Raw genomic sequence first — 14,334 nt, forward strand, 5'->3', positions numbered from 1 at the left:
TTGCTCTGTCCTTTCTCTGCCTTTCCTCCCTTTCTTTGTAATCCCAGCACTTAGCACACAGTAGGCATTTAATAAACTCTTGTAGACTGACCAACTGATTACCCCTCTTCATCACAAGCCCCTCCCATCCTAGCCTTTCCCTTCACCTCATGTAGACACCTGGAGGCACCATCGTGGAGAAGAGTTGCTTGGAGGCTGCCAGGAACTCGGGGGAGATGCTGGGATCCAGGAATGGCCGATACCCTAGATGGAAACGGGGGAGGCAACATGGCGCTGGGTTCATCGTCCATGCCCCTGCCTCAGTCCATGCTCACTCCTTAGTGCCAACTAGATGCTAATCCCACCCTGCTTCATCTCACCTTTATACTCTGGGGTCTTCTTCAGTAGGAAACTGGGCAGCCACTCATACAGAACGATGTTCTGAGGGAAGGAGAAAGACATGAGAGGGATTTATGGGGACGGGAGAGAGGAGTGGAATTGGTTTTTATTTTTTGCCTCCGAGTTCCCAGTTCTTAGAACAATGTTTTGCATACAGTAAATGCTTATTAAATTGCTTAGTAAATTTAAATTGCTAAGTAAATTGCTTAGTAAGTGCTTGTTAAATTGCATCAAGTACTTAGTTTCTTTAAAATAATTTTTTTTGATAAAAGAAAATAGATTTTTTTCTCCCTCCAATTTGCCCAGTTGAGAACAAAACAAAAACAAAAACAAAAACACCAAACCCTTGTAACAACTATTCACAGGCAAACAAAACAATTTTCTACAATGGCCAATATGCATCCTGAGCCTATTACATCTCTGGCAGGAAGTGGGTAGAATGGGGAGAAGAGGACTAGAGAGGAGAACAGAGACAGAAAAGGGGACAAAGAAAGCAGTGGGGCATTTTTTTGGGGGAACCTTTGAGGAATCCTTGTCTATAGAGTAGGGGAGTCCCTAGGAAGGGTCATTCCTGCCTTTTACCTGTGGTTATAACCTGTTCTCTTTCAGATTAGATTCTAATATAGCTCCCCAAGTCACTTCACCCTGTTTGCCTCAGTTTCCTCATCTGTAAAATGAGCTGGAAAAGGAAATGGCAATCCACTCCAGTATCCAGTACCCAAATTGGGTCACGACTGAACAACAACCTGCCTACTGTGTGCCAGACCCTTTACAAATATTGTCTCATTTGATGGTCATAACAACCCTGGGAGGTAACTGCTATTAATATTCTCATTTTACAGTTACAGAGGTTGAGGGACTTTCCCAGGGTCACACGGTTAGAGTTTGAGGTCACACTTGAACCCAGCTCCTTCTGACTCCAAGTCCAGTAATCTATCTACCGCACTGCCTTAGCAGCGTCTGAGAGGTCAGGAAAATCTTCCCACAGAGGCAGCTTCTGAGCTAAGCCTTGAAGGAAGCTGAGAATTCTAAAAGGCAGAGATGAGAAAGGAGTGCCTTACCACATGGGAGACAGCCTTTGTAAAGGCAAGGAGGTGACAGATGGAATGCTAAGTTTGGGGAATTGCAAGTAGGCCCGCTTGGCTGGCACAGAGGAAAGTGTGAAATCTGCCTGGAAAGCAGGCTAGAGCCCGATTGTTTAGGGCTTTAAATGACAGACTGAGGGAGTTGTATTTTATCCCAGTGACAAGAGGGAGACAGTGACCATTCTTGAACAGGGGAGTGACATGGTCGGATCTGTGCTTTAGGAAGATTATTTTGGCAGTTGGTGGAGAATGGATTGGCAAAAGGAGAAACTAGAAACAGGGAGATCTAGAAACAGGAGGCTACTCCAAAAAATCTAAGCAAGAGGTGGTAAGGGCATGGACTAGGTCACTGGCCACATGGTGGAGAGAAGAGGACAGATAGAAGGCATCACGCTGGGTAGCTAAAATGGACAAGACTTGGCAGTTGATTGACTATGAGGGGTTTGGGAGAGGGAAGAGTCAAGGATGACTAGGAATTGGTGAACCTGGGTGCCTGGGATGGTGGTGCTCTCAATAGAAAGAGGGAAGTACAGAGGAAGGCTGGATTTACTGTGGAAGATAAGGAATATTTTCATACACCATCAGAGTAAGGGTGTCCTTGGTCAAGACTCTCTTCTGGTAGGACTCAACCTAGGATGAGATTGCATATGTCCCTATTCTATTTTTCTTTATGGAGGCAATCGGGGTTAAGTGACTTGTCCAAGGTCACACAGCCAGTATGTGTCTGAGGCCTGATTTGAACTCAGGTTCTCCTGACTCCAGGGCTATCTGCCACCTAGCTGTTCTGTGTGCCTACTCTAAGAAGTATTCCTATGCCCTGTGAGACAGAAGTGGGTTTCTGGGTCACAGAATCTTAAAGCTGCATGGGAACTTAGTGTCTATCTCATCTCCCACCTTCATTAGGTTGGGAAATTTAGGCCTGAAGAGAAGGTAACTTGACCTTATATGATCAGTTAAGAGAGTGTCAGAGCTCTACTCCTAGGATGCCAGTTCTCAGAATTCCCAAACCAGTGTTCTTTCCACTACACCCACCACAGCCCCTGAGCTGACCTGGTAGGTGGCGATGACCCTCTTACGGGCTTGCTGGAACAGCTCCTCATCTCCCCAGGTCGGGTGCTCCTGGGCCAGTCTCTGAGCCCAGAGGTTGTGGTATCGGAACCAGAGGAGACCCAGCGCCTGCAGAAATGGGTTTTGGTTCCCCCACTCGGCACCAAAGGCTACAGCCAACAGGAGGGGAGGAAGATGCCATTAACTAAGGTGCTGATCCCCAGCTCCCACTTGACTCCCCCCAACCCTCATTAATCCCAAGATTCAAATGGATCCATAGTCATTCACTAACCTACCCTCCCCTTAAACCTTTTTCTGTCTGCCCTGCCCCTCCAGACACCTGGAGACCTCACCATATAGCCCTCGGGGGCCACGCTGCCCTGTGGAAGGGTCTGGCGCTGTCCACATGAGGAAGGTTCCCTGAGTGTCCCTGGGAAAAGCAGGGTCTGGCCCTGATGCCAGCTCCCCCCCAGAGAAGCTCCTCAGTGCATCACTCCAGGAGTGAGAAGAACCGTAGATGGTACTACCGTCTAGCCAGCCGGTCACCTCATTCGTCTATGGATAGAGTGACACATGTAAGGGGAGGTGAAGCATTGGCTGATAATAGCAGATGAGTCAAGTACCCAACTGGATATACCACAGTCAGTCTCTGAGCCTGATAGATTGCACACATCCTGCCCCGCTCCCAACAGGAGAGCTCCAATAATAATCCCTTCCGCATCATTATTATAGTGGCCTGACGGGTTTCGCTCCATTGGGGGGAAAAAAAAGGGTGTTGGTGATAGCTGCTCCCAACCGCCTCCTCCTAATATTCACTTAATTCCAAGTTGACCCCATTCTATCATCTCACCTGGTCCCGGGGGTTGCTAGGACTCTGTCCAGTGTCTGGGTCCCACTGACTTCTCTGGAATGGGAGCACCACATCTCCCTTGTAACCAGGGTCAAACACTGGGTCTCCAGCTGGGATACGGATATTCAAGAACTCAGTAGGACAGCCTGTCCGCTCCACACTCACCACTTCTGAGAGGACATGGTACCCTGGCAGACAGGGAAGGATTAGGGGAGGGGCAGTCAGCCAAGGCATAAGGAAGAAGACTAAAAACTTTCCTAGTTGACACACCCTATACACTTGGGCCCCCATACAGAGACATCTTGTTATAGTGGATAGAGCACTGTGTTTGAAGTCAGAAAGATGTAGGTTCAATTCTCATGCCAAATATTTACTGTGTGACACTGGGCAAGTAAGTTAACCTCTCTGAGCCTCAGTTCCCTCATCTGTAAAATGGCAGCATCTGTCTCACAAGGCTGTTTGGAGGATCAAATGAGATGGTATATTTGAAGTGCTTTGCCAACTTCAAAGTGCTCTCTAGAAGTCAGTTGTTATCCTACCAAGCTTTCTCTTGGAGCTTCTGAAAATTCACTTCTCCGAGACAGACAGTCTTTAGTCCATGCCCCCACCTCCTTTACCCTGCAGCCCAATCTCCGGGCCAAGCCTTTGTGTCCATGCTGTTGTCATTCCTGGTTTGATCCTCTCCTTGGCAACCAGGGAGGTGCCCAGTGAGTTTGCCCAGACAGGTGGGTTGGCAACATCGGTTCCAACATGCCAGCTGGGAGCTTGCCCAGGAAGGGCCTGCCCAACCTCAGCGGCAATGCAGATGGCTAAAGAGAGCAGGGCGCCCTCTCTCATGGAGCACATAAACAAAAGACTGGCATGGCTGGGCTGGGCCCAAGAAGGGCAGCAGGGCAGGCTCTTTGTCTTCTGCAGGCCAGCGCTCAGAATCTGAACCTCAGTTTCCTCTTTTTAAAAATTAGGCTGTTGATTTAGATCCCTCATATTTAACACAATATCTTGCACACAGTAGGGGCAGCTAGGTGGTGCAGGGGATAGAGTGCTAGGCCTGGAGTCAGGAAGACTCATGTTCCTAAATTCAAATCTGGCCTCAGACCCTTACTAGTTGTGTAACCCTGGGCAAATCACTTAACCCTGTTTTCCTCAGTTTCCTCATCTGTAAAATGAGTTGGAGAAAGAAATGAACAACCCTTCTTTGCCAAATACCTTTGCCAAGAAAACTCCAAATGGGGTCCCAAAGAGCCAGACACAACTGAAATGACTGAACAGCAACTTGTATGTAGTAGGTGCTTGATAAATGTCTAACTGAATTAAATTATATCTGTTAGGTGATAGAGTCATAGATTCAAATACAGTACCTAGTCACAGGATCATAGATTTAAAGTTGGAAGGAGGCCAAGTCCAACCTCCTTTTACAGATAAAGGAAACTGAGGCTGAGGAAAGAGAAGCAATTGGGCTAGGATCACATGACTACACTAAGTGTTCTTGAATATCCGTCTTCTGACTCCTTCATGTTATAGATGAGGGAACTGAGGCCCAGAGAGGTACAGTCAGTCCAATAAGCATTTATTAAATCCCTCTCTTCTCTTGGAAACCATTCCTAAGCTTCCTTAGATGGCCACAATCCCTGAGCTGGCCCTGAAGAGCCACGGGGGCACAGGATCACCCTGATCTTTAATTTCTGAATGAAAACTTTCTCCTTCTCAGCCTTTTAGCCAAACCACATAGGAGGGCCTCCCATGTGTTCCCACCTACTCCCACAAGAATCTACAATTCAGGGCGGAGCTTTGATGATGGGATTCCTTTTCCACCCTTCCCCCACGCACCCACCCCCAGCCAATTCTGAATTCATCTGCTTCCCTTCTTATCTCCTTCTGCCTCCTAGAAACCTCCTTAGGTCACCCCTCTCTTTCCATTCTCCTCCTCCATCAGCAGCCTTCTTTCCTTCCAACCTTACCCCTGCCCCTTTTTAACCCTCCTCCCTCACTTGCCCACTCTCACCAAAGAAGACCCCTAGCACTGTTCGATTCCGGAAGGAGGGCTGTCCTGCTGGACCCCGCATAGCGGCATTGCTGAGATTTCGAGGATTGGGCAGGTGGGGCTCGTCCAATGGCTGAAACACACCATCCGCATAAGTGGCAGGAACCAGACGCCGTAGTCTGGAGCCTGGGAGGATAAAGAGAACACGGTCAATTGAGTGACCAAATCTGCCCTTTGCCCAGAACCCTTCCCAGGAACTCCTCTACTATACAGATCGGTGTTGATGGGATCCTAGGATAAAGACCTGAAAGGTGCCCTAGAGGCCATCAAATCCAACTCTCCCATTTTACAAATGAGGAAACTGAGGCAAAGAGTGGTTAAGTAACTTGCCCAGGGCCACAGGGATAGTTAGTGTCAGTTGGGATTGAATCCAGGTCTTCCAGACTTCACTATCCCAAGCTGCCTCTCAAGGAAGGGTTCCCCTGTCTCTGTTCCTTCTTCCCTATTTCCCTCTCCAATCTTCATCACCCCTTTCTTACCCCCTCTCAATTCTTCCTACTCATTCCACTCTTCCCTTCAGGCTCCACAAATCCCTCTATTTCATTCTTTTATTTTTATTTATTTCATTTTTAATTCATGGAGGAACCCTCTACTTCATTCTGATCAGCCCTGGTCCTGGGGAACCCATCTCAGACTACTTCCTACCTACCTTTGCTGCCCCATCTGTGTTCTGCAAGATTGTTGTACCAGCCATCGAATCGTTGTACTTCCCAAGAAATGGAGCTCCGGGCACCTGCAAAATGGCGGGCATATAGTGGTGGGAGTCTGTTTGGGAGAGATGGCAATGGCGAGTAGGAGCTGGATGCTGTAATCTAAGCAGGGGGATCTAAGCTGGGGGCCCCTGGAGAGTTGTTTGATGGAAAAATAGATGGAAGAGAGAAGGCCTGTACTGGGGGTTCTTAACTTCTTTTGTGTCTTGGACCCCTTTGGCAGGTATGGATGCCTTCTGAGAATAACAATTGTTAGCATCTATACAGTGTTCTAAGGTTTACAAAGAGATTTACAAATTTTATCTCATTATATCCTCACAACAATCCTGAGAGGTAGGTGCTCTTATTATCCCCATTTTACAAATGAGAAAACCAAGGCACACAGAGGATGAGGTACTTGCTTAGGGTTACAGAGCTAGTAAGTTTCTAAGGCCAGATCTGAACTCAGTGCCCCCATCAAGCTGCTTCTGTAATGTTGCTAAATGCATAAAATAAAATATATTGGATTACAAAGAGGACTAATTCTATTGAAATACAGTAATCAAGATTTCTTTTAAAGTTCAAAAATCCCATGTTAAGAATCCCTGGCCTCGAGAGATATCCAAATCAACACCTCTGTTTGGAGTGTGCTGGGTGCCTACGGCAAGTCCTGGCAAGCAATCTCCAAAAGTCAAATAGAGAGGAATTGTTAACCAAAAAGGGACAACCAGGTTATGTAGAAGCCTGCCTGGGGCAGTGGAAATGAAAGGAAAAGGGGTGGAGGGAGTCTCAGGCACGTGAGCACAGAGACAGAGGAGATAGAGAGAGCTGTCTAAGGCCAAGGGGCAGAGAAGAGGCATTGAGAAGTAGCCAATACATAACAGCATGGGATGGAACAGTACAAGAGTAGTCTCATGCCTCCCAAAAAGCAATATTAGAAAGCTATAGGTTGAACTGATTTTATATTTAAAAAAAGAAGCAAGCTGCCCACACAGTTTCATGTAAATAAGTCCTCTTTTTCTGTTCTACAACCTATATGGCAGTGCACAATTTATTTCATGTTTCAATTCAAAATAAAAGTAAAAGATCATAAAAAGTAATATCGAAGGGAAGATTCCAGCTCCACCCCACAGGTGAGAGAGGAAATGTCACCTCATTATAACCTCAACCTCCTCATAGGGGTGTCATTGGGTGGGGTGAAGGTTGGCTCTCACAGATCTGGCCCAGGGCAGGGGTGGGGGTTAGAGAGACCATGGCATTTGAAGCCTTTTCTAGCCCTGGCTCTTCTCCCATTTCCTGGGAGGGACTGGGGTCTGGGCTGATCATGTTGATGACTTCACCCCCAAAAGCTCACTGAGCACCCCACCTCCCCTGAAATTGCTGTCGTCTCCCTGACTCCGCAACAGTCCTCTCTAAAACCTGGTGGTTGGGGCAGAGAAGAATAGAAAGCAAAAGGAATAGTTTCTTGGCCAGTAGGAGATGAGTTTAAAGGCCTAGGACAAAGAAAGGGAGGGGTCCTACTAAGCAAGAGGTATAATTGGCCTTCTGCCAGGATCCTCACCCCAAATCATGAGAGTACAGACATGGAATTCACCTGCTTACCTACCTGGAACAGTGGAGAGGTATGCGCCTCTATTAGCAGGTGTTTCCTCTTTGATTCTTGGCAATAATCCCCCCCACTTTCTCCCACTCCCTCCCCAGCTGTCTCTTCCACACACCCACTAAACATGTGGCACATTGGGGCAATATGGGAGATGACTCACCCACCGGAGTTTGAGCAAAAAAACTGAGCAGAGGATTTAGGGACTGGGGATAAAGATCAGGGTGGTGACAAATCGGAGCCAAAGGAAGAGGGGAAGGGAAAAATCTTGGGAAAGAGTGAAAAATCAAGGTCAAAAAGAGGGATAGAGACAGTGATGACAATGGAAGAAGGAAAGACCCAGGAAAGCTATAGATAGAATTTCGGTCCTGGAGACCCCAGGAGTCTGTCAGTCAACAAGCTTTTATTTATTAAAGGCTTAAGATGAGGCAGGTGTAGTGGTAAGTGCTGGGAATACAAAGCAAAACCTCTGCCTCCAAGGAGCTTGCATTCTAACGGAGTAGACAACATGTGAGTAACTAGGCAGATTTGTAAGCAGAGAGAAGAGATATACAGAGCGGACAGAAAGTGACTTCAGAGGAAAAAGGCAAAGCAGCCGCTGGGAGAACCTCCTGCAGAAAGAGAGATTTAAGCTGAGTCTTGAAGGACTCCAGGGAAGCCAAGAGGCACAGGTGAAGGAGCAAAGCATTCCAGGACAAAGGTATGGGGATAGTCAGTGAAAAAGCTGAAGGGATTCAGAGGGTCATGTGCAAGGAACAGTAAACAGGCCAGCGTATCTGGATCATAGAGTACATGGAAGGAGGTAAAGTATAAGAACACTGGAAAGGCAGAAAGGGGCTGGCTTGTGAAGGGCTTTAAATACCTTTATATTTAATAATATTCTTTTTTTTCTTTCTTTTTTCATTTTTTTTAGTGAGGGCAATTGGGGTTAAGTGATTTGCCCAGAGTCACACAGCTAGTGAGTGTTATGTGTCTGAGGCCAGATTTGAACTCAGGTTCTCCTGACTCCAAGGCCGGTGCTCTATTCACTTTGCATCTAGCTGCTCCCTGAAGTGGCTGAAGTGACTTTATAAGTGGAGAGAAGGGGACATATTGGTGAGAGGCTGTTATGGTACAAACCAAAAGATTTGGGAGTGGGTTGGATATGTGGGGTGAGAGTGAAGGGGTAAGGATGACATCGAGGTTGCAGTCCTAGATAGGGTAGGGTAGTAGTGCCCTCCACAGTGATAGGGAAGTTCAGGGAGGAGAGAGTTTTGGGGGGAAAGATAGTGAGTTCTGTTTTTAGGCATGCTGAGTTTGAGGTAACTATAAGACATTCAATTCAAGATGTCCAAAAGACAGCTGGTGATACAAGACTGGACCTCAGGAGAGAGACTAATGATGGATAGCTAGATATGGGAATCATTTGCCCAGAGAGGATCAATGAGCCCATGGGAGTTTATGGGACCAATAAGTGAGATGGTATAGGAGGAAAAGAGAGGTGGGTCCAGGTAGAGCCTTCGGGGGCACCCACAGTGAGTAGTCTTGACATGGATGAAGATCTAGTAAAGGAAAATGAAAAGGAGCAGTCAGACAAATAGGAGAAGAGCCAGGAGAGAGTAGTGAGCACCCACGGAGGAGATATACAAGCATACAGGAGGAGGTGATAAACAGTGTCAAATGCTGCAGAAAGGTCAAAAAGGACGACAACTGAGAAAAAGCCGTTGCATTCAGCAATCACGAGCATTAGTAACTTTGGAGAGGACAACTACGGTCCGATGCTGAGGTGAAATGCTGGACTACAAAGAGTATGGAAGAGAGTGAGAAACACCTAGTAGCGATGCTTATCAGAGGGGAGGGGAGACATAAGATAATAGCTTAAAGTGATAGTAAGATCAAATGAGATCCTTTTACAGGACGGGAGATTTGGGCAGGTGTTTAGTTAGCAGAAAACAAGCCAATAGAGAGGGAAAGATTGAAGATTAGAGAGTGGGAATGATAGAGGGCATAATCTACTGGTGAGATCAAGGGTACAAGTAGAGGGATTGGCCTTGGCAAGTAAAGCCTTTTCTTTTTTTGTTTTTTAGTTTTTAGGCAATTGGGGTTAAGTGACTTGCTCAGGGTCACACAGCTAGTAAGTGGCAAGTATTTGGTCTGAGGCTGGATTTGAACTCAGGTCCTCCTGACTTTAGGGCTAGTGCTCTATCCACTGCACCACCTAGTTGCCCCAAGCCTCTTCTTTACAGAAGTGAAACAGGAGATAGTGGGGAAGACATACTAGTAATATGAGATAAGAAGGAGGGGAGGAGAGGGAGCTGCCAGACAATGGCCTCAACTTTTGTTTTGGTGAAGTATGTGTGGCAAAATCCTATCCTTCTGCGTCTGATGAAAACAAAACACAAAATCTCTTAATATTAAACACTTTCTGGAGCATATTCAATCACCTTCCTTCCATTCCAGTTTTTCCTACCTCTTTAAGTCGGGAATTTCTTCCTTGTTTCTAACCTAATACTCTTTTGTAGCAACTTACGTCCACTGCCCCTCATTTTTTTGGTAGCAATTTATGTCCACTACCCCTTATTCTGTTGGTGGAGATGGAAATTACCCAATTACCATCCTTAGTTTAATAACACTACAAAGATTTGAAGACAACTGTTCAACCTTCTTTCTTTTTTTTTTGTTTTTTTAACCTTCTTTCAAATGTTTATTTTCTAGTTCCTCCAAGTTTATGTCAATTTTTTTTGCATCTCTCTCTCTCTCTCTACACATATATACCTATAAATGTGTGTATATATACATGCATATGCACACATATCTGCCTCCCCTCTGTTCTCCACATTTCAGTAAGTAGGCAAGACTAGTTAAAAATTTAACCAGGGTGGAGTGTAGCATGACGATGTCCCAGTAGGTTAAACTTTTGTCAATCACTTTTTACAATTGATTTGTCTTCAGTTTTGAGGTCACTTTGAGCCCCAGACCCTTTTCTGACCTACTTGTGTTTAGTCATTCTTGTCCTATCTCAAGCCAGAATCAAATTCTAGAAGTAAAGAGATGAAAGGAAGAATGTAAAGTCTTCAGGATGGAGGAGGAATAGGAGGGATAAAGGAGACAAGACAGGTAACGCAATTGAAGCATCTTCAGGTTGGCTAAAAGAGATGAGAACCTGAGACTCCAGAATACCTTCAACTCTGACATCTTAGATAATGACCCTACTAGGATTTGTATGAATTTATAGGGACAAGAGCAGGGGTGGGGAACCTGCAGCCTTAAGGCCACATGTACCTTCTAGGTCCTTAAGTGAAGTCTTTGGATTCTGTCAAAAGGCTGAACTTAAGGACCTAGAATGCCACATGGCGCCTTAAGGTTGCAGGTTCCCCACCCCTGGACAAGAGTCATTCCTCTCATGGATAAGTAGTTGAAGGATACAAACAAGCAGTTATCAAAAGAGGAAATACAAGCTATCACAACCACATGGAAAAAAAATATTCCAAATCAAAAATAATGAGAAATGCACATTAAAATAGTTCCGAAGTTTCACCTTAAAGCCAGCAGATTGGCAAAGATGACTAGATGATAAATATTGGAGAGGCTGTGGAAAGAAGGCCGCACTAATGTACTGTTGGTGGAACTGTGAATTGGTCCAATCATTCTAGACAATAATTTTAAATTACAACTATGAAAAAAAGCCACTAAGCTATACATATTCTTTTAAATCTTTCTTCTGCTAGTCATATATCCTGTGGATTCAAAGAAAGAAACGTTCCATGTATGCAAAATTATTTTGTATTATATTTTGTGGTATCAAAAAAAGCTGGAAACAAAGTGTATGTCTGCTGATTTGAAAACAGCTGCACAGACTTTAGTATATGAATTTAATGGAATATTTTTGGGCCCTAAGTAATAACAAATGTGAGAAACTGAGAGATAATTGTGAAGATTTTTATAAATTTATATAGAGTGAAGTGAATAGGAGAACAGTTTACATGATGCCCACGGCAAAGTAAAGCAAAAGAAAAATGGAAGACTTCAAACTTCTGGTCAATTCAGTGACCAACTATTAGTTCCAAAGACTTGAAGGTCAATTATACATCCCTGACTTGATAAAGAGGAGATGGACAACAGGAATGAAATAAGGCATATGTTAGTTTCACTGTATTTATTTGTTAAAAGAGAGGGTTCTGGTGGGGAGGAGGACAAAGTCGTTGGAAAGTGATAGTGATGTTAATAAATGAAAAGAACATCAGTAACACATTTAAAAAAGGAAACTCATTAGAAGATGCTCAATACCTTGCTTCTCTCCAGCTTAGTATGCTACTCACCTTCAAGGCCCCATGGACCCACCAGGATTGTCCACATCAGTGCCAACTTCCAGTTCATAATGCAGATTTACAGCAGGGCCGATATCCTGGAAGGCCCCACACAGGGCACCTTTGGAAAACAAAGGGGCAAAGATGGGAGGACATAGACAATTCCAGGGTTTTCCAGACATGAGTGACCCCAGGGGAGCCGGAATAAAGCCACCACAGCCATCATAAAACAACTGACAAAAGGTATCTCATTTACAGTTGGGATTAATTGGAAAATCCTACACGAGGCCTGTTCTCTTCATAGTAAGTTCTGAAGGAGTCAGTTAGTCATTCACTACACTTTTAAGTGCCCTGTGCTAAGGCTGAGGATATAAAGAAAGGCAAAAGACAGTATGTGCATTTGGGGAGCTCACAATCTAATGGGAGTGACAATACATAAACAACTATGTACAAACAAACTACATACAAGATAAATGGGAAATAACCAACAGAGGGAAGGCACTAGAATTGAGAGATAGCAAGACTGGACATCAAGGAACTTGGGTTCTAGTCCTACCTTTTGCCATTAATTAGTTGTATGACTTTAAAAGAGACACTTTTCTATCTGGATCTCAGTTTACTCATCTATCAAATGGAGATAAAAATAATGCCTACCCTATCAACTTCATGAGGGTGCTATGAGGATCATATATAATAATGAGTGTGAAATCATTTTGAAAAGTTAAATAGTATCATGCAAGTTTAAGGGATGATGACCACAGTGATAATAATAAATAGCATTTCCATTTGGAGGTCCCTTAGACATCTCAAACTCAATATGTCCAAAACAAGGACTCATATTTTCCCCCCAAACCAATGCCTTCTTCAGGCTTCCTTATTTCTGTCAAAAGCAATTAATTCCATCTGGTCAGTTACACAGGTTAACAAATTTAGTCACCCTTCCCACTTCCCTCTGCATTGCCTTCTAAATTTGATCAATCTAATATTGATCTATAGATATACATATTTAATCAATTGCCAAGTGTCCTCTATTTTACCTCCACAGAAAGCATCTTTCATATCAGTCTCCTTCCCTCCACTCATCATGGCCCTACCCTACTTCAGTTACTCATCACCTCTCCCCTGGACTATTGTAATAACTACCTGATTGGTCTCCAGATAGCCAGTTTCTCTCCTTTCCAAACCATCTTCCACAGAGCTGGCAAATCAATAGTACCAAGACACAGAACTGACCATCATACTCCCCTACTCAATAATCTTCCATACATCCCATTATTAATAATTAATAACCCCCATATTATTTATTTATTTTTATTATCCCAACTGCTTCTAGGATAATCCTCAGCCTGGCACTCACCCTCCATAATCTGTTCTTAGGATAACTGTGGCCCATGAAGAATTATCTGTTGGACAGTGGAGTCTGCTGGAGAGGGCATGCTAAATTTCCCAAAGAGATACCCATGTCCAAGATATTGTCCATTCAAAATCCCTGCCTCCTACACTCAAAATGAAGCTCTCCCCATCCCAAACTCAGTCCCTCAAGATTCTATGATGGGCTGGGTCTTCATTAGGATTGAGAAAGGAGATAATCACCCTTCCCAGAGTCTCTAAAGGTTCATAAAAGAAAGGGTGGAGTCTATGTAAGATGGTTAGGCAAAAGTATAGGGACCACAGGGCAATGGTAATTCTGTGTGGTGCCTATGGAAGAGCTGACCCCAGGATGTTCTAATGGAAATGGTCTGGGTTTAAGGTAACCCCAACTCTAAGCTTCAGGGACCCCTCTTTGGGCCGAGAAGTGCTATGCCTGCAGGACAGCTACCAAGGTCCAAGTCCACACCTATCTTCAACATCCCCAGTCCCTCAAAATCCTTAGGGGTGGAACAGGGAAAAAATCTCAACGAAGAGATCTTTTCTGGGGGGGGGGAAGGGGCTATAGAATTGAAGGTGAAGGAAGGAGGCCTGTCTATGGGTCCCATTTTTAATCCTGGGAGACCTAGGATGAGAGCGAAACCCCTGCGCAAAGCAGAAAGGCGCTCCAGGGTCTGGAGCTAGAAGCCTTCCATTGCTCTCCAGAAACGTGGCTGAACGGCGTTACTCATCGATCAATAGCCAGCCCCTTGGAGCTCCCTCCGTGGAGTCAAACACTGTTCACCGTATCACAGAACCCCGAGAAAGATCCCTTCCCTCCTCTGACCTGCGAGCCACTCTTTTCCCCGGCCTCCAGAATGCAGAGTGGCTCCAGCCGCCGTCAGGTTCCAGACTCGACACTCGACTCCCGGCTCCGGTTTGGAGCCGAGGTAGGGCGGAGTTGGGGGGAATATGAGTGGAGGGCGCGGCCCCGACTTCAGGGCGCGGTGG

The 14,334-nt window shown here is 45.2% G+C and overlaps 1 protein-coding gene across 2 annotated transcripts in view; it reads right to left on the bottom strand.

Moving 5' to 3' along the window:
• The window catches only part of DUOX1 (dual oxidase 1), a 61,323-nt gene extending 47,046 nt beyond the window's left edge, over positions 1-14,277 (bottom strand). For both annotated transcript variants that reach the window (XM_027870139.1, XM_027870138.1), the window contains exons 1-9: positions 14,171-14,277; positions 11,989-12,097; positions 6,051-6,134; positions 5,363-5,527; positions 3,361-3,548; positions 2,864-3,065; positions 2,514-2,680; positions 360-420; positions 147-243 (exon numbers count right to left, since the gene is read on the bottom strand). In XM_027870139.1, coding sequence (XP_027725940.1) covers positions 147-243; positions 360-420; positions 2,514-2,680; positions 2,864-3,065; positions 3,361-3,548; positions 5,363-5,527; positions 6,051-6,134; positions 11,989-12,046 — 1,022 coding nt within the window. In that variant the 5' untranslated portion in view covers positions 12,047-12,097; positions 14,171-14,277. The remainder of the gene's footprint in view (positions 1-146; positions 244-359; positions 421-2,513; positions 2,681-2,863; positions 3,066-3,360; positions 3,549-5,362; positions 5,528-6,050; positions 6,135-11,988; positions 12,098-14,170) is intronic.
• Positions 14,278-14,334: the final 57 nt, after the last annotated feature.

The sequence above is a fragment of the Vombatus ursinus genome, unplaced genomic scaffold (genome assembly GCF_900497805.2).
Source record: "Vombatus ursinus unplaced genomic scaffold, bare-nosed wombat genome assembly UNPS02014794.1, whole genome shotgun sequence".
Taxonomy (NCBI): domain Eukaryota; kingdom Metazoa; phylum Chordata; class Mammalia; order Diprotodontia; family Vombatidae; genus Vombatus; species Vombatus ursinus.